The sequence below is a fragment of the Aulonocara stuartgranti genome (genome assembly GCF_965226115.1).
Source record: "Aulonocara stuartgranti genome assembly, chromosome: 3".
Classification (NCBI taxonomy): domain Eukaryota; kingdom Metazoa; phylum Chordata; class Actinopteri; order Cichliformes; family Cichlidae; genus Aulonocara; species Aulonocara stuartgranti.
The window spans coordinates 47,947,056-47,971,076 of record NC_138941.1 but is presented as its reverse complement, the minus strand read 5'-3'; the positions used below and the strand labels follow the sequence as shown (position 1 = coordinate 47,971,076).

Here is a 24,021-nt window from a genome sequence, read left to right as displayed (position 1 = left end):
TTGTATTGGATAGTCATGGTCCCAGCACTTCCTGGGGTCCACTCCCCAATCTTAGTTTCGTGTATTGCTCTCTCTCTTCCCAGGTACTTGTGAGCTGGCTGTTCTTGCTGCATGCACCCGCCTGCTGCTAGAGCTTCTAGTTTTTCCAGCCACTTAAGGACTGGATGATGAAAAGAGGATGAAAGAGTGTCACTGACATTAAAACATGACATTAAAATGTCTTTTAAGAGCACTCTGGTCATGAGGGCAGCAGAAATATAAGCAACAATTATAACAGTTTTGCAAAGATACTTTATATGGCCAAAAATGACTGGGTGGAGTCATAAAAGACACTTGCAAATGCATAATTGCTCTATTTTATATATGAGCTCTTCATAAATCCTGTTCACTGCAGTTTATTTACCACTATAAGCAAAGATAATACACATAAGGAAATTATAGTAATCCATTGGCCAATGGTTGATACGCCAGAAAACCCTGCATGGCAATACCCCCACCTCCCCCAGAAAAAACGCATACAAGCCCCCACCTCATGTTGCACCCTAGACTGGGGGTACAGGAGAGCAAGGGTTAAAAAAGGGTGATAGGGTTGAAGGTTGAGTACACTAATCATACCAAAACTGAAAGCATAACCTCCAGAGTTAAACAAGGTCAAAACAACAAGCAAAACAAGTTATTCCACAGTAGTGCTACCTAAACCCTACGAGAAACAAAAGCCAAACAAAAGGCAAGCGCTACCCTCATACTAAGATGAATAGGCAGTTTACCCCTTGTGCGTCAGACACACACACACACACACAGGGTTAAACAATAAAGGGTTTGCTGCTGCTGCCAGTTGCTGCAAGAGGAATGGCTGCTGGAGGCAGTTTTTTTAAATGGAAAATCAGTAGCTGTCATATCAAAACAAGTCCAAAACAGCTCACCCAATCCAACCAGGGACCAGCAGAGACTCTTAATTATGAGGTGCCGTAAGGGACATTATTACTGAAACGCTCTCACACACACTACTGAAACGCTCTCACACACACAACTGAAACGCTCTCACACACATTACTGAAATGCTCTCACACACACTACTGAAACGCTCTCACACACACTACTGAAAACCAAGAAGATTTCAATTGAACAGGAAGGTATTTTAGCTGCACAGGAAGGTGAGGAAAAACAAATAACACATTAATGCACAGCTAACACCGCGGTGACGTCTACAACAGTCTGTTAGAGGTATAATTGAAAAATCTTTTGCTTTCATCAGTGACTATCCAAACATTGTTGTAGGGTAGCAGCCTATTGCAACAAGTCGGGGCATCCTGGCTATGCTAGCTGCCCGTATAATCTGGAAAGACTGTGTCTGACAGTACCTCATCTACAATGAAATTACATTGGATCTTTGTCATTTTTTACATACATTCTTTGTTGTTTGAAGTGAGAACCAACTTGTGCTCTGCAATGTAGGGGCGCTCCAAAATGAAAATTCGGACAATATCAGACAAGAGCAGCTTTATAGAGAGCTAGATGATCATACACGAACTCTATCAGAATTTCTTGCTGCTGTATCTCGATATGATCCCAATAATAGGGTTGCCCCCAACCTACTAGGATCCTTGTATAGATGCTTTTGCAGATTGCTACATGAATATGATGCTAGACAGAGATCTGCTTATGTGACCCACAGATTGTTACCCCCAACCACCTTGAGTGGTCATCCAGGTCGGCCACGATACACTATATCTGCTGAACAGATTTCTCACTTTGTTTCCATTGGTATGACATGGCAGAGAATTGCATCATGCTTTGGAATAAGTCGAACAACCCTGTACAGACACAGACAAACTTTGGGAGTTGAGCCATTAAGCTATGTGGATATTTCAAACGGACGGACGGATATCCTACAGAACACTCCAAATGCAGGGGAAGTATACATTCTTGGACGTCTGAGATCTCGTGGCTTAAGAGTTCAACGTTGGAGGGTCAGACAAAGTCTACAGGAAGTGGATCGTATTGGACGTGCATTTAGACGTCGTCATGCGATAAGGCGAAGGATCTATAGTGTTCATGCCCCCCAACCACTTATGGTAAGTTCACTGGTTTGAAACAAATGGCCAGGCCTTCTGTTTAAAAGTATTAACACAATACATCAAAATTAAAGGTCCTTCATTCAAAACATTACTGAAGTTAATCTATATGATCAGCATAAGATAATAATAATAAAAAATAACAATAACCAAAAAAACTGAAATTGATATAAGTATGTTAAATATTTGGGAGATTCATAGTACATCAATTTAGATGTTTTCTAATGTATATACTGTTGAGTTGTTTAATCCTTTATTTTACATTACAATTTTAATCTCTAACATCAATTGTGCCAGGTAAACGTAGTGTGGAAAAAGACATTTTATGCCACTGTGTGTATGTGTGTGCACATGTAAGCACGTGTGTGTGTGTGTGTGTGAGAGAGAGAGAGAGAGGTGTGCTGTTGTTGAAGTAAATGTACAAAATGAAACCTCTAGTTTTTGTTTAAGTACAGGGTCAGGAATTCACTACTAAATAATATGAACAAACATGTGGGACTGTAGTAATGCTTTCTGATCTCTCAACAGGCATTTTGACGGCAACCACAAGTTGATTAGGTGGCGCTTGGTCCTGCATGGCTGTGTTGATGGCTTCAGCCGAACTATCATATACTTACGTTGCTTATCCAATAACAGAGCCTCAAGTGTCTTATCATTATTTTTGGAAGGAATACAAAACTTTGGTTTGCCCTTAAGGGTCAGGTGTGATCATGGTATGGAAAATATGCAGGTTGCTCGTTTTATGTTACAGAGAATAGGAGTAGGCAGTGTTATTACAGGTGTTTCAGTACATAACCAAAGAATTGAAAGACTGTGGGCAGAACTCAACAGAGTTGTATCAAGACACTTTATAAATATCTTTAACTTTATGGAAGAACAAAGAACAAAACATGAAGATAAATTCCTAATTCGTTCACATCTGTACTCATCAGGGAGATTCTCTCAAACATGATCAGACACACTCATCATTCTGTTGTTGTAAAACAAGGTCAAAGTCGAGATAAACTTTATTATTCCCGGGGGCAGTTTGCCTCGCAGCCAGCAGCAGGGTATGTTGGATTCACTGAATGAGCTACATCTTTTTTGTCTGCATTATGTTTATTTGCCAAGGATTGAAAGAGCATTAACAGAATTTGTCAATCAGTGGAACAACCATGGTCTCTCTACACAAGGAGGACAGACCCCTCTTCAGCTGTGGCATACAGGTGTCACAAACAATGTGGGAATCCTGTCGTTTATAAATGACATTTTTCATGTTGATAACTATTATGGCGTTGATAAAGAAGGGCCATTACCAGAACTTCAAACAAACAATAATGTCAATATTCCAGATATTGACATCAACATAAATGAGACTGCAATGAACATAATTCAACAAGTGAATCCATTAGAAAATGATGGAAATCATGGAATAGATGTGTTTTCTTCACTTTTACACCTTCTGAATTAAATAAAATATTTTGCAAAAAATAAAAATATACAACAAACATTTCAGAAAACATATGTGATCGAAACTAACATATTGAAACCATTTTCTTTAAACTGATAAAATGACAGCTCTGTTGTCAAACAGAAACTGCAGAAGAATAAACAAACACAAAGACAACCAAATCAAAAACCGATGGACATACACATGAAATGAGTAAAGTGACACAAATTTTGTATATTCAAACTCAACAATCTAAATTAACTTCTGACGTGCTGTTAAACAATTGGTATCTACCTGTATGAATCCTGAAGAACAATCACTTCTTGTCAAATTGATGTCTTAAAACATCAATTTGACTGAGGCAGGTAAATTTGGAAATATTAAAACCTTAACAAGTTAATACTCAATACTCACTTTGAATCAATAGAGAGACCAATACAAAAGAGAAACACACAAACTCCTCCAGCATAATGTGTTCATACCCTGCCAAAGCCGTAAGTGTTACCTAATGCAAAATCAAACTTCTCCTTGAACAGCTGGTATGAAACATGCAGTGGCAGCCTAATGCAGTTAACACACGTGTTGGCAAGAGGGAAAATTGGTGTAGAAGAGAAGTCATCGTCTCCTCTATGAATGAACTCAATCGAGGGTGCTGGGGAAAAGCCAATAGGTGGCACCGCAGTTGCTCCAGTTGCAAAGGCCAATATCTTCTGTAATTTGGAAGGTCCTTCTTCTTCTGCATAAAACAGAGAAGGAAAAAAGTGTTAAAAGGTTATTTCATTTGGCCAACATAAATTGTCAGTGAGTACTAATCTAAAGCAAGAATTTTAATGACTGTTATTGCAATGACTATAGAGCATGCTTTTCATCTTTCAATAGTCTCAAAGAACTATGTAAAAATGTTACTACAACCAAGAGGGTAATGTGGTGTTATTGTTATATGAGTATGTTATTTAAAATAAAGATTTCAGAAATGCTAACCTATAAATCGTTACATCTATTTATTGTGCATTAAAGTGACAATTACCTTCTGCATCTTGGAGATAGTCTCTCCAGAAGGTAACAACCATCTCCTCAGCAGCTCTTCTGTTGCTTCCTTCTGGAGATAGATGAATGTTAAAAAGATCATCCACCTGGTCAGCAGTCAGCATATGTGGCTCATAGCAGAACAGAGGGTGAAAACTGTCTGGATGCCTCCTCATTTTCTCGAGAACCCCAAGAGTTTTCAGACCTTCACAAAATCTGGATAAACAGCACAAAGAAATTTTATTCAATAATTCTGCAATTTCATGCTTCTAAGTTAATTGTATATTATCAATTTGGCACAATCAATTATACTAGGTTATTAACTGGCCATTTTGATTAATAGGTAAGATTTTTATCACCATTTTAATTAATCTGAAAAACACAGAATACCCAAATACCTTTGAAATGGACGTTGAACCCTGTGGATGACCTGAAACATGACAATGTCATGTACCAGCAGATCCCTGTCTCTTAGTGAACGCATAGGCCTCAGGCATCCTGCATTGGTCAAGTAATCAAGCAGAGGTTCTTTTGACTTTTCAAGGTCCTCAAGGGTTGTACTTTGAGATATCTAGCATCACAAAGAGCAGAGGAAGGGCTTGTTATGGAAGTTACTCAGTAGTCTTATAACCTATTAGAAGGAACCCAGCCACCAGTAGTCTACACAATCACAATATGCCCAAGCGTACATTGGAAGTCAAATGACTACACATATTTTTTTAATATGTTTACAATGTGCTTAAAAAAATGAGAAAATATACTCTTTTGTCTACCCTTATCTGCTGAGTCTTAGTTTAATACAGCAGCAACATATAAAAACTTGGCATTCAGCAATGGCCAGACTGATCCGGATAAACATTCCCTGCAAAAGAAAACTGGAACACAAACTATTTTCAATTCACTATAAGATTTATAAAATAAACATATAGAGACCTTTCTGGCTTTTTCAAAGAGTTCCAGGTCAGCTATGTCTTCCAGGGCTGGATTTGCTGAATTTCCAACCAGAAGGGAAAATACTGTTGGTGACAGAAAGTTAGGTGGTGGACCACCATGTACCAAGCTCACTGCAATGGCTCTCCCAGAGATGTAGTACCAGTCCCCTCTGAGAGCTGCAAAGCAACAGAATAAAAGGAAAAGCAAAATTGTCAGTAATGTTGCCTGTAAAAATAGATATCAGTTAAACAGTTCCCACTATTAATCTTAGAAAAACAGGTAATTACCAGTACTGTCAAGAGCCAAGTCCTTGCAGTTTTCTTTCCCCTCAAACATGGCTGACCTGGCAATTGTGTCCATCAATAGTCTCAAGAATTCCCTCCTTGGCCCACCTAAATCAACCCCTTCCTCATTTTTCCCCATATCATCTGAGAATTTCACACAGATCATCAAGTTGGGATCATAAGATAGCCTTTGAAAACCATGCAAGGCTCCCTCCCACACAGCAGAGCGATTTATATTAAATTTGCACTGCTGTTTTGTGCTAATTTTGCTTGATAGTTCCAGCAGTATCTCTTGAACAGGGACTTTTTCTGCACTAAAAAAAGAAAATAAAACAGAAAATAAAATATATCAGCCATGTAGTCATGTTATGTTAAATAATTTCCCCCAGGGATCAATAAAGTATTCTGATTCTGATTCTGATTCTGATTACAGAATTTGAGAATATGTGTCACACTGATCATAGAGATTTAAAGCTTAAAAGTTTTATATTGATTTGACAATTCTGGAAAGCTATAATCATGTCTCAAACTCAAATTCTGTATGTTTGTTACTCACATCTGATTCTCCAAGCTCGCAATTATAGCTTGATTTAAATCCTCATCATCTGAAGAATCGCCAGAAAGCGATGCCACGAGAGTTAAATATGAAGAATAATCTTCATCATTAACGCTCATGGCAGGGATGTCTTCACTTCTTGCATTGAAATCTCTGCTGTGACTGCTTGTGCTAGGTTTGTCATCACTTCTTGCCATGTAGCCTTCATCACAAATGCTGTTCCCATCACTTCCTTGCTTAGCTCGTTGCCTTTTACCAACACTCCTTCCAATACAGTTGGTCCCAGTATCATCTTCTTCATCACTGCTAGTGCCAGGGTTATCACCTTTAACATGACTTCTTAACCTTGTAGTGACTTGGCTGCTCATGTCTTGTTGGATTTTTGAACTATCAACTTCAAAACAATCATTGTCACTGTCCTTATCAGTTGCACAACTGCTTAATGCTGATTTGGAGCTGATGTGGGAAGGATCTTTGTCTTCATCTGATTCACTCTTCAACAGAGAAAGACCAAAAACATATATCAAAAGCAAGTAATTATAGCTTATCTTAAAAAGATTAAAATAAGAAATATCCATATTGATTGCTCCCAAACACTTGTTTTAAATAAATATATTCTATTTTGCTAGAAGCCCAATTGTTGACATGTTTTTTCCCAAATCATGATTACTTTTCATTCTTTTAGGAACTTACTAAAAGTGTCCTTGATGGCCTTACATAGAGGGCTTTGGTTTTAAAAACCTTTAGGATCAGCATCCCATCCCATTCAGCTCCTGACCATCTTTGAGCTTTGGAGACACCAGCTTATTGCCACAAGCCATTAGAAACTCGAGGCTACAAAAAATAAATAGGGACAACAGCAATTGCTAATTAGTTAAATATTTTAAATATTAGTTAAATATTTTATTATATACTGTTCTGTTTGTGTGTATGCTTTTATGACTTTTAAATTCTACTGGTATAGTCCATATGTTTTTATAATGATGAATAATATTGTAGCGGGTCAGGGCTGTTCGGGGTTCTGTTTGTACAGTTATGTTTTGTGTATGTTGCCATAGTGACGGGTGACGCCCTCTCGCTGCGACGGTGTGTCCTTCCGGGGTCAGAGGGCGCCCTGTGTGGTGTTGTTGTTGTTGTTGCCGCGCTGAGCAGTTAGCTAGCGGCAGTGTTCTTCTGCAAATGTCAATAAACGGCTGTGCTCCCTGGCTAGCTCACGGGAAGCAAGACCAAACGATACCTCCGTCTCCTCCTTGTCTGAGCTCGCCACAATATTTTAAACTTCTTTACTTTGGTATATTATCTTTAAGTACAAGTCATTACATGAATACACACAGTAACAATAAACAATAGTATTTTACCTGACATCCTCTGGAATGTGTTCACCAAAGCTTTCCTTGATGTGTTTCACGACAGTTTGGTTGTCCCAGGTCTTCTGGAATTCAAAAGCACTGAGGATGTGCCCATGTTTGTGTAACCATAATTTTGAACCTTGTTTGCACACTACTCCCCATGATGGAGTTGGAAGTAGTATAACATCTTTGTTGAAATGGTCATGCTGCTGGGCCATAGCTCTGAAATATAAATATATTGTTGTAGTTAGGCAAACATAAGGGTTAATTTTATATACTTTTTTTTTATACTTTTCCGAGAATAAGCGCTTCTTTTGTGGTTCGGACTCCTTCTGACATTTGTTTGGAGGTGGAGGAAAACCAAAGTAATTGCTTAAAGGAGCGTCTTCGACATCTTTAAGAGTTCTAAACAAATGTCTGTCCTCCTCCTGTCATGGTCCGGGTGTGTGCCAGTGTGTCTCCCTCCGAGCCGGCGTCTCCACCCCTGGGAGGGGCCTCAGTGGTTTTTGCTGATCGTTGACATCTGTGGGTAATTAGCCGGGGGACTCATAAGGCCAGCGTTCTCAATCTCTCTTCGCCAGATTCTCTGCTAAACATCAGTCAGTGCAGGCCACCACCATAATTTCCTTACGTGTTTTTTTGTGAATCACTTTTGCTTCACTGTATGTTTGTTTTTTGTGCGCCTCCCTTTTTCAGCTACACCTAACTGTTAAACCCCTGGCGAAGAGCTTCTACTTGGATGCTGGACCTTCTGGCAGTCCCTCAGGCTACCACCAAAACTACCTACCTGCCTCTCTGCCTCCACGCCAGGAGTTTTTGGATTTACACACCCGGATTACTCCCCCTCTATGTTATCTCCGACCTCCGTTGGCAAGTACACAGTACGAAGGAGGATTTTGAGCCAAACAACATATTCATATGCCTCCTTTATCTATGTTTTGAACATTTGCATTCTGTTACAGTGACCCCGACCTTTCCCTGGACCTTTTGTGACTTGCTTTCCAGTCCAATCCCCGGACCCGGACCAGATCATTATTTAGTTAACGTCTACGCTCACCTTTTGTTTATGAATATTTTGTGTGCACATTAAACATTATTCTTAAAATATATTTACGAGCTGTTCGGCGTCTTGCGTTTGAGTCCTGTCACTCGTCTGAAACGGTCCCGGCCGTAACAGTAGAATCTGGCCAGCAGTTATGGACTCAGCAGACGCGGAACGGTCAGCCATTCAGAGGCAGGGGGCGATATTAGGAAGTCATGAACAATCTATTCAGTTCCTGTTAGCCCAGCAGCAGACTCTTAGAGATGGTCAAAGTAAAATACTGGAGACCCTCCAGGCTTTACAAACTGATATTTCTACTGCTGCTGGTTCCGCCTCGGGCCCCGCGGGCCAAGACTCCGGTACACCAGCTCCTCTGCCTCAACCTGTTGCCGTTGCATCTCCACCTACATCAGCTTTCCGTGATGCTACGTCCCCGGAGCCCGAACCATTCTCAGGGGATCCAGGGAGTTGTAGCGGGTTTTTGCTTCAGGTTGACCTTGTTTTCGGTCGTTCTCCGCGCACATTTGTTGCGGATTCTAATAAGATATCTTATTTGGTGGGTAAACTGCGTAATCGTGCACTTAAATGGGCGGAGGCGTATCTATCGAAGAATCCTTTGTTAACCTGTTCTTATGAGGTGTTTTTGGGGGAATTCCAGAAAACGTTTGCGCACCCCATTTCTGAGGGTAGTTCTGCGCAGAGGCTGCTGGATCTTCGCCAGGGCCGTCAGAGGGTTGCTGATTTTTTGATTGATTTTCGTACTGCTGCCGCCGAAACTGGTTGGCCTGACGACGCTCTGCGTGGGGTGTTTTTCCGGGCATTGAACGAGGGTATGAAAGACCAGCTTGCCTCCCGTGATGAGCCAAAATCTTTTGAGGAACTGGCGTCCCTCTCCCTTCGCATTGACAACAGGTTGCGTGACAGGGAGAGGGACAGGAACTACAAATCCCAGCGCCGTTTACCGCGCTCGTTTCCGGGTACGTCACCGTCGCCGCCTCCGACTGTGGACTCGCATGAGTTTGTCGCCTCGGCTTACGTCACTGATCCCGAGCCGGAGCCTATGCAGATTGGCCGGTCACGGTTGACACCGGAGGAGAGGGAGCGGCGGCGTCGGGCTCATGCCTGTTTTTACTGTGGCTCGCTGGAACACTTGATTGCTGCATGCCCGAAGGAGGGAAAAGGTGTCGCCCGCCGGTAGAATCGGGGATACGGGTGGGCGGTTCGAATTCTGGTCAGAAACCCCGTTTACAACTCCCTGTCACCTTGGAGATGCTACAGAGTACTCATTCGTGCACAGCCTTATTAGATTCTGGTTCTGAACAGAATTTAATCAGTCTCGATCTCGCTGAACGATTAGGCGTTCCGCTCGTGCGCCTTGAGCCGCCCATTCCAGTTAGAGCGATTAATAACCAGGTTTTCACTAGAATTTCTTTTCGCACTGGTCCAGTGTCACTATGCACTTCGGGGAATCATAGGGAAAAACTCACCTTTTTTGTCCTCGATTCACCTGATACTCCGCTCACTTTGGGTTATCCCTGGCTGTGCTTACACAATCCGCACTTGGATTGGGAGGGGCAAAGGGTTGTCAGCTGGAGCCCTTTTTGCCACTCCAATTGTCTGACTTCCGCCCGTTTTCCCGGCCCGGGGGAGGCTACGGGGACTGACGAATATGTCCCCGATCTCTCAGGGGTGCCGCCTGAGTATCATGATTTGCGGGAGGTATTCAGTAAGATCAAAGCGCAGTCCCTACCGCCCCATCGCCCTTATGACTGTGCGATTGATTTGCTCCCCGGAGCGTCCCTGCCCAAGAGCCGGTTATATAGTATCTCTAGGCCTGAACGTGCTGCGATGGAGGAGTATATTAGGGATTCATTAGCGGCTGGGTTAATCCGTCCGTCTTCGTCCCCCGTGGCGGCGGGGTTTTTTTTTGTAGACAAGAAGGATGGGTCTCTTCGGCCGTGTATTGATTTCAGGGGCTTGAATGACGTCACTGTTAAAAATAAGTATCCCTTGCCACTCATTAGCTCCGCTGTTGAATCGCTACAGGGTGCCACGGTGTTCACTAAGTTAGATCTTCGCAATGCTTATCATTTGGTGCGAGTCCGTCAGGGAGACGAGTGGAAGACCGCGTTTAACACCCCCCTGGGTCATTTCGAGTATCTCGTTATGCCTTTCGGTTTAACGAACGCTCCAGCGGTGTTTCAGGCCCTAATAAATGACGTCCTGCGGGATTTCCTCGACCGTTTTGTGTTCGTCTATTTAGATGACATTCTTATTTTTTCTAAGTCTTTGGCTGAGCATCATTCACATGTCCGTGCTGTCCTTCAACGCCTCTTGGAAAACAGACTGTATGCCAAGGCTGAGAAATGTGAGTTTCATTTGACATCGGTCTCTTTCCTGGGATACATCTTGGCAGGGGGGCAGGTGAAGACGGATCCGGCTAAGGTGAAGGCGGTCACTGACTGGCCTGTGCCTTCTACTCGCAAGCAACTCCAGGGGTTTTTGGGATTTGCGAATTTCTATCGTCGGTTTATAAGGAACTACAGTCTAGTGGCGGCTCCGCTTACACGCCTTACCTCTACGAAGCTTCCGTTCGGCTGGTCCGCCGAAGCTGACAGCGCATTCACGGAGCTGAAACATCTGTTTTCTACTGCGCCCATCCTCGCTCAACCCGATCCGTCTAAGGCTTTTATTGTGGAGGTGGATGCTTCTGATGTGGGGGTGGGGGCTGTGCTTTCACAACGTGCCGGCCCCTCCTCTAAGCTGCGGCCGTGCGCCTTTTTCTCTCGGCGGCTTTCACCAGCGGAACGGAACTATGATGTGGGGGACCGGGAGCTGCTTGCCGTTAAGTTGGCGTTGGAGGAGTGGCGTCATCATCTGGAAGGCGCGGCGCTACCGTTCCTGGTGTGGACGGATCATAAGAACTTGACGTACCTACGCGGTGCGAAGAGGTTGAATGCACGTCAAGCTCGTTGGTCGCTGTTTTTCGCACGTTTTAACTTTTCCATTTCTTATCGCCCGGGTTCCAGAAACACCAAACCGGATGCCCTCTCTCGGCAGTTTGACTCTGACACGGGTCCGGCGGAGTTTTCCACCATTCTTCCGGCCGGCTGTACGGTGGGAGCTATTACCTGGGAGGTGGAGGATGCCATCGACCGGGGCCTCCGGACGGAACCGGATCCGGGCACGGGACCGCCTAACCGGCGTTTTGTTCCCGCGGCTGCTCGCTCCAAGGTACTGGAATGGGTGCACGCTTCGAGGTTTGCGTGTCACCCGGGCAGGGGCAGGACGACTTCTATGGTTAAGAGACATTTTTGGTGGGCCACTCTGGATAAAGTTGTTCGGGAGTATGTGGCTGCGTGCCCTGTGTGTGCCAGGTGTAAGTCGCGTACTCACCGTCCTGCTGGGCTGTTGCAGCCGTTGTCTACGCCTCATCGCCCTTGGTCCCACATCGCCCTGGATTTTGTTACGGGACTCCCGGTTTCGGCTGGGAAGACCACTATTCTCTCGGTCGTGGATCGGTTTTCTAAGGCTGCTCATTTCGTCGCTTTGGAGAAGTTGCCCACTGCGGCTGAGACGTCTACGTTGTTGTTGGACCATGTTTTTCGGCTTCATGGCATTCCTGTGGAAATAGTTTCGGACAGGGGTCCGCAGTTCTCGTCCCAGGTTTGGGGTTCTTTTTGCGCTGCTTTGGGGGCCAGGCCTTGTCTGAGCTCTGGTTACCATCCTCAGACGAACGGCCAGACGGAACGTTTAAATCAGGAGCTGGAGGCCGCGCTCCGCTGTGTGACCTGTCATAACCCTGCGACTTGGGCCTCGTATCTGCCGTGGGTGGAATATGCCCACAACTCCTTGGTTTCGTCTGCTACTGGGTTGTCACCGTTTGAGGCCTCTTTGGGTTATCAGCCGCCCCTGTTTCCGGTGGAGGAGGCTGATCTTGCTGTCCCCTCGGTCCAGCATCATCTACAGCGCTGCCGTCGGGTCTGGTCTCGTACGCGGGTGGCGCTGTTGCGAGCTGTGGCTCGCCAACGTAGCTGTGCCGACCGTCGCCGGTCTCCTGCGCCTGTTTACTCACCTGGACAGAAGGTGTGGCTCGCTGCGAAAGACATCCCTCTCAGGGCATCCTCCCGCAAGTTGTCTCCTCGTTACATCGGCCCCTATTCTGTGGACAGGGTCCTCAGCCCTTCGGCTGTCAAGCTCCGTTTGCCTGCTGCCTTGAGGGTTCACCCGGTCTTTCACGTTTCTCAGGTGAAGCCGGTGGTGTCTAGTCATCTGTGCCCGCCTCCGGTGCCCCCGCCTCCCGCCCGGCTCATTGACGGGCATCCTGCGTTTTCTGTCCGGCGCATTCTGGATGTGCGGCGGCGGGGTAGGGGGCTGCAGTTTTTGGTGGACTGGGAGGGTTATGGGCCGGAGGAGCGTTCTTGGGTTCCTCGTTCTTTGATGCTTGACTCTGTGATGGTTTCTGATTTTCTTAGGTCACGTCGTGGGGCGGGTGCTGGTCGGCCGCCGGGTGGCGTCCCTTGAGGGGGGGGTACTGTCATGGTCCGGGTGTGTGCCAGTGTGTCTCCCTCCGAGCCGGCGTCTCCACCCCTGGGAGGGGCCTCAGTGGTTTTTGCTGATCGTTGACATCTGTGGGTAATTAGCCGGGGGACTCATAAGGCCAGCGTTCTCAATCTCTCTTCGCCAGATTCTCTGCTAAACATCAGTCAGTGCAGGCCACCACCATAATTTCCTTACGTGTTTTTTTGTGAATCACTTTTGCTTCACTGTATGTTTGTTTTTTGTGCGCCTCCCTTTTTCAGCTACACCTAACTGTTAAACCCCTGGCGAAGAGCTTCTACTTGGATGCTGGACCTTCTGGCAGTCCCTCAGGCTACCACCAAAACTACCTACCTGCCTCTCTGCCTCCACGCCAGGAGTTTTTGGATTTACACACCCGGATTACTCCCCCTCTATGTTATCTCCGACCTCCGTTGGCAAGTACACAGTACGAAGGAGGATTTTGAGCCAAACAACATATTCATATGCCTCCTTTATCTATGTTTTGAACATTTGCATTCTGTTACAGTGACCCCGACCTTTCCCTGGACCTTTTGTGACTTGCTTTCCAGTCCAATCCCCGGACCCGGACCAGATCATTATTTAGTTAACGTCTACGCTCACCTTTTGTTTATGAATATTTTGTGTGCACATTAAACATTATTCTTAAAATATATTTACGAGCTGTTCGGCGTCTTGCGTTTGAGTCCTGTCACTCGTCTGAAACGGTCCCGGCCGTAACACCTCCAGAAAATCCTATGTACGCAAACACGCGTTGCAACTTCTTATCTTGTGCGCGTCTTTTGTTTTGACAGCGAATGCGCACCTGCGGACCACTTATGTGCAGCCCTGGTTATTTAGCTCGTCATATTGCAGCCACAGAAATTATTTTGTCCATGAAACCATAAAGCTGCACTTTCTTTTTGCCTTATAGTCTGATTTGTCATAACTGTTCCGTTTTGTGGTAAGCTTTTCTTCTTGTCACTTCTTCACCCTGACCTGTCTTATTTGGCTCAGCAGAACTGAAATATATATCCTGCTGCTTTTACACACACACTCACATAACGCTCAGCAATTCTCTGCGCGATCAACCTCTCACATGTTTAAGCTTGCAGTGGGAGATTTCACTTGTCATGTTTGCGTAGTAAGCTAACGATTAATAAGACGATGTCAGAGGAATTGGTGCGCAAATTATCGTCACTCACCAATCAGTGCTGTCGCTCTCTATACACAGTTCGCACGATTGCAAAGTGAAAGCAAAAAACAAGCGCAAATTCAAACGCGATTTCAATATGTCACATATTGACAGTGGCTCACCGATGCCAATAACATAATTACCCAGCTACATTTCCGAAAGAATGCAAAAGCATTGACATATATTTTTCCTTCCTACGATAGGCCGACGGGCAGGGCTGAGATAGATTTTGGTAGCCTGGAAAAATTGCTAGCCCCAGGACGTCGGGCTAGCGATTTTGCGAGCCCTGCAGTATATTCTTTTTTTTTTTTTTTTTCTTTTCTCTCTCTTTTTCTTTCTCTTTTTTTCTTCTTACAAGTGTTTAATTTGGCAATGGGAATGCTGAGGCAGCGGTGGGATTGCGACAAGGATTCCTCTGTGAAGTGATATTGCACATGTCAGACAGTAACAGAATTTCATATCCTGCAGTATATTCTTAAATATCAGACTATTACATATGGCCCCATTTCAGGCAAGTGAATACAAACTCATTAAACTTTGTAACTACCTTTTTCTTCTGGTGCCTGATGTCCAGCTGCCGAAGCATTGCCGAGTTTGATAACGTGGTGCAGGTGCACATTCTCTCCTGACTGTAGATGTCGCTGGCATGGGCAAGCTGCTACGTTGACGTGAGGGAAAGAGGGATGTTAAGTGACTATCCAGTCCGTCCACACTGGTACTTGCAACAGGTTGCTGCCCCACAACTGTTGCATTTGACAAAGTTCTGATGGTCTCTGCTGAGGCTAATATACTGTTGAGTAATGCGGCTGCTTCACTTAGGCTACTAGCAGGTTGCTGAGTAGACATGTGTAGTGGTTTGAAGTGTACTACTTTTTCCTTCACTTTCCTGGTCTGGACACAACTTCCTGTTCATCTGAAATGCCTTCCTGTTCAACTGAAACGCCTTCCTGTTTAACTGAAACGCCTTCCTGTTTAACTGAAACGCCTTCCTGTTCAACTGAAATGCCTTGGATTTTCAGTAGTGTGTGTGAGAGCGTTTCAGTATTGTGTGTGAGAGCGTTTCAGTAGTGTGTGTGTGTGTGAGCATTTCAGTAGTGTGTGTGAGAGGTAAAATTTCAGTAGTGTGTGTGTGAGAGCATTTCAGTAGTGTGTGTGAGAGCGTTTCAGTAGTGTGTGTGTGAGAGGTAAAATTTCAGTAGTGTGTGTGAGAGCATTTCAGTAGTGTGTGTGAGAGCGTTTCAGTAGTGTGTGTGTGAGAGCGTTTCAGTAATAATGTCCCTTACGGCACCTCATACTTAATGCTGGGCACACACTGTGCGATTTTTGGCCCATTTTGAGTTTCGGGGATTGGCCCGAGTTTCGCCTTAATCGTGTGTCGTGCATCGTGTAGTATACAAGGGGTAACGAGAAGGGATTAACACCACACAACCAGCTCCCGGTCATCAGTCGTTTGGTCGTAAGAAAATCAAACATGTTTGAAATCCTGTCGTCGTCGACGCAGCCTCTCAAACTGCGCATGCGCAAACACAGAAATGAAAGTGAAAAGACGGAGCAGCGTGGCAGTGCACCGTGTGATCTGGACATAAGCGATGGAGGCACAACTTGCAGAACTTTGCAAAGCTCATCTGAGCCTTTTCTATGTGGCCTCACAAAATTATCACAACCGCAACAACTGTGAAAAGAGCTGGATGGACATTGCTGCTCAATCACAGCTGATCAATGTTTTTCACGTGCAGTAAGACTAAGTGCAATATTCTTTTTCTGAAAAAGTTGTATTTTTACTAAGCTGTATATAGCATCGGTATCCTATTTTTATCTTATTGTATATAGTATTTTATTTTATTCTATTGTATATAGTATTTTACTTTATTCTATTCTGTACAGTTGTATACAGTATCTTATTCTATTCCAGTGTTCTCTAATTTTTGCTATATAACTTTGCACTGTCCACTTTCTGCTGTAACAAAACAAATTTCCCACGTGTGGGAATAATAATCTTATTTTATCTTATTAGCAATTTAACAATTTAGCAAAGTTGATGGTGGTGATGTGCATGTCTGTGTCAGTGAAAGACAGAGAGGGAGAGAGAGGGAGCGCGAGAGACAGATTTTGTGTTATAAGCTTCATGTTATGAACGCACAGTGTGAGCACTCAGGTCGCATCAGAGCATCGGGCCGTATAGTGTGAGATCCTGCATTGTGACCCAACCCCTGTGAGTCAATCGTACAGTTTGAGCATGAGCTAAATTACGCGACTGAAAAAAAATCCCACAGTGTATGCCCACCTTAAAAAAGACAGAACACACAACTAAACAATCCAAAGAAACACTCATTCATGATTAAATACGGCCAGGACCATAATTATGATAAAACATTTTTAGTGGAAACAAGACAGATCCATTTTCGGTTAGTATGTTAAATTATTTTATTTTAATATATATAATTTTTAAGATCATTGTTGGTTTTAATCTAGCTTAAACCAAACCACTCCACTGGATTTAGCTACATTCTGGACTGTGTTTCCAGAATGCAGCTAGCGAGTTAATTGGAGACCGTAACAGCCAATCAGAATTTTTGCATCAAAGTCTGTGATTGGTTGGTTTTGTTGCACACTTATAATGGTGTACAGAGAGTTGAGCATGAAGCAGAGATGTTGTGAGCGTGAATGACACACTGAGAGCAGGTTTGCAGACGTCTGTGAGCACACAGAGCAGAGATCTGAGCAAGAGCAAGTGCCAACAACTGAGCGTTATTGTGTGTGTACATGGATAATAGCAAACACTGAAATAAATTTCTTGCACTCAAAAATGAATTTTGTTCCCCCAAATGAAACTTTTCTTTGCTCAAAATAATTTTCTCCTCAAAATGCAACATTTACGCTTACAAAAATTTTTTTATGTGCTCTCTGAATAGAGGCACAAAAATAACGCCATGCAAATGAAGTGTTTAATTTCAGAAAAATGAAAAAAAAGGGAGGAAAATTTTGAATTTCCGCTTTACTGTTTCTAATTGAGACTGAACAGTTTCAGCCAACTTTACAGATAATGAATCTCAACAAAGCTTAACAGTTGTAAACAGTTTTAGAGGCTCCCTCTCTATAAGGTTAAAGTGATGCCAACTTAAATACTGGCAAAATACTGGCATTGAAAAATAATATTGTAACTGAAATAAATGTATTGAAAAATGTTGTATTGAAAGCAAACAAAATGATAGTGAAAAAAGATTCACTGAAACGCTAAATAAAAAATCTAAAACAAATAATTCCCTTACAACCAAATTTTTACACTTACATCTTTTTTTTTTACCGTTAAAGTTTTTGTTTTTTCGCTGACACTGTTTTGTCAGTGTTGCTGTTTTTCAGTTTCGATTTGCTGGCACTGTTTTGCCATTCGGGGGCACACTTGAGGGGTGGGGCTTAAGGCCCACATATATTTGCATACATTTTAACCCTTTAAGACCTACCATAGAACCAAGTCCGCCAGAGTTATCTTTATATTTTTACATGCTGTAGTGCCATTTTTGGGAGCATTTCAAGTTGCTATACATCAATATAACCGCTATAGCCGACATATTTTAATAACATGCATGCATTAAGTCTATAATAACTACACAAATTGCAAAAAAGTGCAATAAACTACAAAAAATTGAAAATCATTTTTGTTTTTTGTTTTTTACATATATTTCTAATTAGAGAAATTTAAGAGGTTTATTCCTCAAAACTGTCAATACAAACAAGTTGCACAAAGTAGTTTCTAACAACAGGAAATTTATTTTGCATGTCTTCATAGTTTTATTTCTGAGATACACCAATTTTTATATACTGCAGGAAAAATGAAAATAAATATTATAATCCAAATTTGCAAAAACAAAAAAAAACAGCATGTGCACCAAAATAAAATATTTCCAGCAGTGCAATTTAAGTTCTAAGCATCCCAGAAACTATTCAGAAAAGCATGAAGTCAAACATGACTTCATGACTTCAAATACCAGTATAGGCTTATAAGGCCCTGAAGGTAAAAAAAAACAAAAAAAACCCCAAAAACTACATTTTCCACGAAAATGACGTCACTTCCGGTTTCGGGCAGGTAATGGCGGACATACGATCGTTCGCGCTGACGTCTGTTCCAACGTAGGAAGTGTTTTGAACAGCTGATCGGATCGGCAAAGCGCGTTTCTGGAATATCGTGTTTTTGTTGCTGCAAGTGCTTTTTATGCATTTTTTGCAAAGCCATATGTGGAAGGAAACCGTGACCTAGGACAAGCGGATGGCATAAGATGCAAGTACAACTCCGGTTTCATATGCAAAAAAAATTATAGCGCTAGCTTACGTTCTGGTTTTACAGGGATTTAAAAATAGTTACGCAAAACATAGCGTTCCCGCTTTGACCAGTTTTAAAGGGTGAAAAAAAAAAGGTTAAAAAAAGAATAGAATAAAATAGAATAAAACGTCTTTTTCACTATGACGGACAATCAAAGTTATGTTTTTCTGATTTATGAAGTGTGTGTGTGTTTCACTTCTACTCTACTGTTCTCTTTCAGAGCTTACACCAGAAGACAAACAACATCTTAAATCTATAAAATAATGACAGTTGTGAAATATCCAAATTTTCTTAAGCAAAGAGTCAGCTTACCTGAGAGTTTCCAGCATACAGTGTGAACTCCCAAGTAGAACACAAAGCAGGTTCACTCCTGAATCCCAGAGGTGGTTGTTACTCATGTCCAACTCTCTCAGTCTGGAGGACTGGGAACTTAGAATTGAGGAAAGAGCTTCACAGCTTCTCTCTGTGAGGTTACAGCCACTCAGCCTAGAAACATACATTTTAGTAAACTCTCCAAAGTCTTCAAAGAAACGCTTTAAAGCAATCTCTTGCCAGGATCAAACTGGATGCTTACTGGGCTTTCTTACAGGCTTTGACCACTGGCAGCAGCTGCAGAAGAGCCTCTTCTGAAGCTAAGTATTTCCTCAAGTCAAAGTCATCCAGTTCTGTTTCTGATGACAGTATGATGAAGACCAGAGCTGACCACTGAGCAGGAGAAAGATCAACTTTAGACAGTTGTCCTGAACTCAGGTGATGCTGGACCTCCTTCACTATAGTGTCATTGTTCAGTTCAATCAAACAGTGGAGCAGATTGATGCTCTTCTCTGGAGAGAGTGCCATTCATCCTTTCTTTAATGTACTGTAATGGACTGTCTTCTTATTTATCTGTGAGCTGATTCCTGTTTGTGTCAGCAGGCCTTGTAGGAGATCGTGATTGGTCTGCAGTGAAAGACCAAGGAGGAAGCGAAGAAACAAGTCCAGATGTCCATTTGGACTTTTTAAGGCCTTGTCCACAGCCCTCTGGTAGAAATTGTATTAAAGATATGTCTGTGAAGGTTCTCAGTCATCCAGGTCATCGTAGTCTAAGGAGCTTCGAGAGAAAAGCGTCTGGATTTCTTTAAGTTGCTTGAAGACGTTTCACCTCTCATCCGAGAAGCTTCTTCAGTTCTAGGGTCCAATGGTGGAGAGTCCCAGATTTAAAGATTGTCTAAACAGTTGACTGCAAAGGACATTTCATGACCTCAATGTTAGCACAAGACAGCGGGGTATGAATGAAGCCAGTAGCTTATATCCAGCATTGGATAAAATAAGAAACTGAAAAAAACTCCAGTTCAGTTAACACTAGTGCCAGTTCTGATAATTGGATAATTGGATGAGAGGGTGGAATGCTAAGTGATTGGCTTAAACTTTCAGCACTGGAAGCAGCTTGTTAGTAAAATGACTCTTTAATACATTTGTCAGTAGCTTGCTTGCAGTTACACAATAGACCCAGTAATAGAATAATAGCTCAGATGTCAAATGAAACTTTTAGAAATTTTCTCACGCCTGCTATTCAGAAAATAAAAATAACAAGTTAGTTTAAAGTTGATAAGACTAGTGCTTCGGCAAGATAGATATTACTTAGACACATCCTCTTCTAAAAGTTACTGACCTGTCTACACAGTTTTTATGAATATCTTTTCACAGGTAGATCAAGGAGAACCACTCATGATAAAGGCAGAATCAGTCTGGGTCCAGTTTGAAATTACGAGTTATAGTACTTGTTGGGGACCTTCAATCTACACTTGTTTGTCCCAATACCAGAAATGGATCAGTGACACCATCACAGAGACACCACTAGGCTTTGTTACATTCTCCTCCTCAGGAACTGACAGTGACTCAAACTTTATCTGCCCAACATCACCACCTACAACCAGAGGTGGAGGCAGACATTTGATACACCCGGGGCTTAGCCCTAAAGGGTAGTATGCATGTGGGATTGGGAGGGGTAGAAATGACTGAAAGATTATTAGGCTCTGTTTTGAGTTTTGTTTAAAAAAGAATGACTTCATATAGGAAAAAAATATATATCACATCTGCAGGACACCTTAAAGTAGTTTTTTTAATTAAGCAGCAAGGCAGAACAAAGTCGGGGCTGTATCAAGACACGCGGACTAAACCCCAATTCAACCAGACCCAGAATTGATCCGGAATTAAAACAGGACTACAACAGTTCAAAATCAGGACTACTTAGGATTTAACCAAGACAGAACCAGAATCAGAACTAGATGATAGTAGCACTAAAAAAATCATCATAGACCTGCACTACACTTATTTTTTTAATTCTACCAAAGTCCACTATTTAGATTCATCCATCCATTCGCTTCCGCTTATCCTTTCCAGGGTCGCGGGGGGCGCTGGAGCCTATCCCAGCTGTCATAGGGCGAGAGGCAGGGTACACCCTGGACAGGTCGCCAGTCTGTCGCAGGGCTAACACACAGACAGACAACCATTCACACTCACATTCACTCGCACATTCACACCTAGTGGCAATTTGGATTATCCAATTAACCTATCCCCACAAGTTGCATGTCTTTGGACGGTGGGAGGAAGCCGGAGTACCCGGAGAGAACCCACGCAAACACGGAGAGAACATGCAAACGCCACACAGAAAGACCCCGGCCTGATGGTGGAATTGAACTCAGGACCTTCTTGCTGTGCGGCAACAGTGCTAACCACCGTGCCACCCCTATTTAGATTCAGAAAAGTTTATATAATTATTTAGCCTGCATAACTTAATAAATACAGAATTTGAAAAATAACAAACCTAAAAAGAAACACTAGGTACGAGATACATGAGTACCTATGATATGGTGATACTTTTGGTAAACAACCATTTGACTAACACGTGTGTCTCACCTGCTCTTGTTCCATCTCTGTTCTGTCCTCATTCTCCATCTCCCACTCTGTTCCTCTCTCTCCCTCTCTGCAGAGGTTATAGTTATAACTATGAAAAAATTACACTCCAAAAGACCCCGGACTTCTGAAAAAACAACCCGGGCTTAAGCCCAGTAAGCCAAACCCCCCCTCCGCCACTGCCTACAACCATCTCTCCCCTTAAATTTACCACTGTCCCTACCATTATTACTCCCACTGTTCCTACCCTTTTTAACACTACTGTCCCTACTAGTTTCCCTGTTATTCCAACCACACATAGTAATGGTGAAAATCTGATCTACTTCACCTCTCTCTCTGTTCTTGTTGTGTTGCTCCATGTGTTTATGGGAAGTGGAATGTAACACTTCCCCTGCCAGTGGCGGACTCCCTCAAGTGTCGGTGCGTTGGTGGTTCTTTGTGTCTGGGAGTGGGCGTCCGGGTACACACCGGCTCACTCCTTGGCGGCCGCTTATCGGGGCCTGGAGCCTGGGGCTCGCTCGGGCCACTTCGGAGGTGGGGTGCCCCCGGCCTCTCGGCCTGGGGCTCGGTCACTCAGGCACAGCTGGCTGCCGGCGGAGCTCACGGGCGCGTCACTGCAACTCCCCCTGGCTTCTGCTCCGCGGCTGCTGAGTGAGCCCTCATCTGGGACTCTCCTCAGCTCTTACTGGGACAGTGGCGCGGCTGCCCCTCTGTCTTCCTTGGTCTCTTGTGTTCTGGGGGCCTCTGGATGTCTGGAGTTTTGATCTCCTCCATACCTGCTTCATACCCTGGAGGACGGGGCTGTGGCCCCCCCACACTCCCTAGCAGATCGTTACATGGAGAAACCTTTGGAATACAAGCGCGCTGATCCACACAGGTGTGCACACAGGTGTACACACGGGTATTCACAGACGCGGACTACAGCTTTCTTGGCTGCTGCCTCAAAGCACATTGTGCGCTGTCTATCTTGCGTGCTGCACAATATCATTTATTATTTAGTATCTACTGATATCTACTGCTAGCTAGTTTATTGTGATGGTGCCGTGTTTTTTTATTATGTTGCTCTTTGTTGTTTGCTTTCTCTTCTGTTTTTTTTTCTCCATACAGGTGACCCAGGTGTTTTTTTTTTCTCTTTGTTTGTTTTTTTTCTTTCTTCCCCCCCCCCCCCCCCTTCTCACCGTCTCTTCTCCCCTTTGGTTTTCTTTCTCTCCCTCTCTTTCTTTCATTCTTTCTCCCTGTCCTATCCCCCAGTTATGTCTGTCCCGTTTGTAGCAACTGAAAATAAAATAAATTCATAATTATAATAAAGGTCAATCAAATGGACCAATATGGCAAGGCCATGATGATCCACTTGGTAAAATAAATCCGCTTGGCATCTTTCTTGGCCTTAAGACAACAATTCTGATGGCTAAAGATCCAAACGGGACACAAAAAAAAAAAAAAAAAAAAAAAGAGTGAATTCAGTTTTTCTTTACAGAACTACTTTCAAGTAGAGAAGGACATTCTACATTTCAAATCATTAACAATTACTTACCAGAGACAAAAACAACAGTGCCCCTGTAGTGTGGCCACCCTCCTCGCTGTTTCTTCCCATGGCGCCATTCAATAACTGCCGAGTAAGTGGAAATGGGATTCCCATGCTGGTCCATCTTGGAGTCATCATACCCCCATATGTTAACAGTTTTTACTTCACTAAGCTTTCCATAGTCCTCCCCTTCACTCCACAGCACCACTGCAAACTTCCTCTCCTCGTGTTCTGTTGTAAATGAAGGGGGAGGAAAAAAAGTTGCTATTTCCTAGCTAGAATGCTACGGGCTATATGCTAATAAAGGCTTTTTCTTATCAAAAAATATTCTATTTGACATGGTTTCTATAGGCATACTTTTACCGTTTGAACCATTTTAATGCCGCCAAGTGCTATGTCGCATGCATAATTCTCTGAAAAGAGCATTTCCACGTTGGTCACTTGTTTCTATGTGACCCGTAAAACATCAAACCACTTTTAGCAAGCTATTAGCTTAAGCTAAGTCATTCAAATTCGAAAACATTTAGGCGACTTACCTCTGATATTAGTTTTATTCGTCTCCGTAGTCTCCATCTTTGCAAGACACACTTTATTAGACCGATTTCCCGCTTGTTGTTAAATTACGTAAGGAAGCCGTTACCTGATGAGGACCGTGTGAGGTCTCGCGGTGAAAGCTGGCCACCTGTACGCTGCAGCATGGCCCGCCCTACTTTGCCTTTGATTGGTGTATCCTCATATTTGACCGTACACTTAACCAATCATGGCACTCACAGCTGAAAACAAATTTTTGAGTTCATGCTCTACGTCAGTATTTTCTCTATTTGGCGGTAGAATATGTTTTTCACAGATTATAGA

General features: G+C 43.3%; 1 protein-coding gene across 9 annotated transcripts; it reads right to left on the bottom strand.

Moving 5' to 3' along the window:
* Positions 1 to 3,129: 3,129 nt before the first annotated feature.
* On the bottom strand, positions 3,130 to 23,789 carry LOC309697654 (G2/M phase-specific E3 ubiquitin-protein ligase-like). 9 transcript variants are annotated; one of them, XM_082519739.1, is made up of 14 exons: positions 23,703 to 23,789; positions 23,176 to 23,397; positions 21,645 to 21,711; positions 19,321 to 19,965; positions 19,059 to 19,232; positions 14,976 to 15,086; positions 7,662 to 7,874; positions 6,997 to 7,137; positions 6,304 to 6,797; positions 5,751 to 6,061; positions 5,464 to 5,639; positions 4,929 to 5,101; positions 4,532 to 4,746; positions 3,130 to 4,240 (listed from the first exon to the last, which is right to left on the bottom strand). In XM_082519739.1, exons 4-8 carry the CDS (start codon positions 19,584 to 19,586, stop codon positions 7,053 to 7,055), a joined length of 849 nt encoding a protein of 282 aa, XP_082375865.1. In that variant the 5' UTR covers positions 19,587 to 19,965; positions 21,645 to 21,711; positions 23,176 to 23,397; positions 23,703 to 23,789; the 3' UTR covers positions 3,130 to 4,240; positions 4,532 to 4,746; positions 4,929 to 5,101; positions 5,464 to 5,639; positions 5,751 to 6,061; positions 6,304 to 6,797; positions 6,997 to 7,052. The 9 variants fall into 9 exon arrangements, with proteins under 9 accessions (XP_082375865.1, XP_082375858.1, XP_082375861.1 ...); XM_082519732.1 differs by having other exon boundaries at positions 19,059 to 19,965; XM_082519735.1 differs by having other exon boundaries at positions 6,997 to 7,874.
* Positions 23,790 to 24,021: the final 232 nt, after the last annotated feature.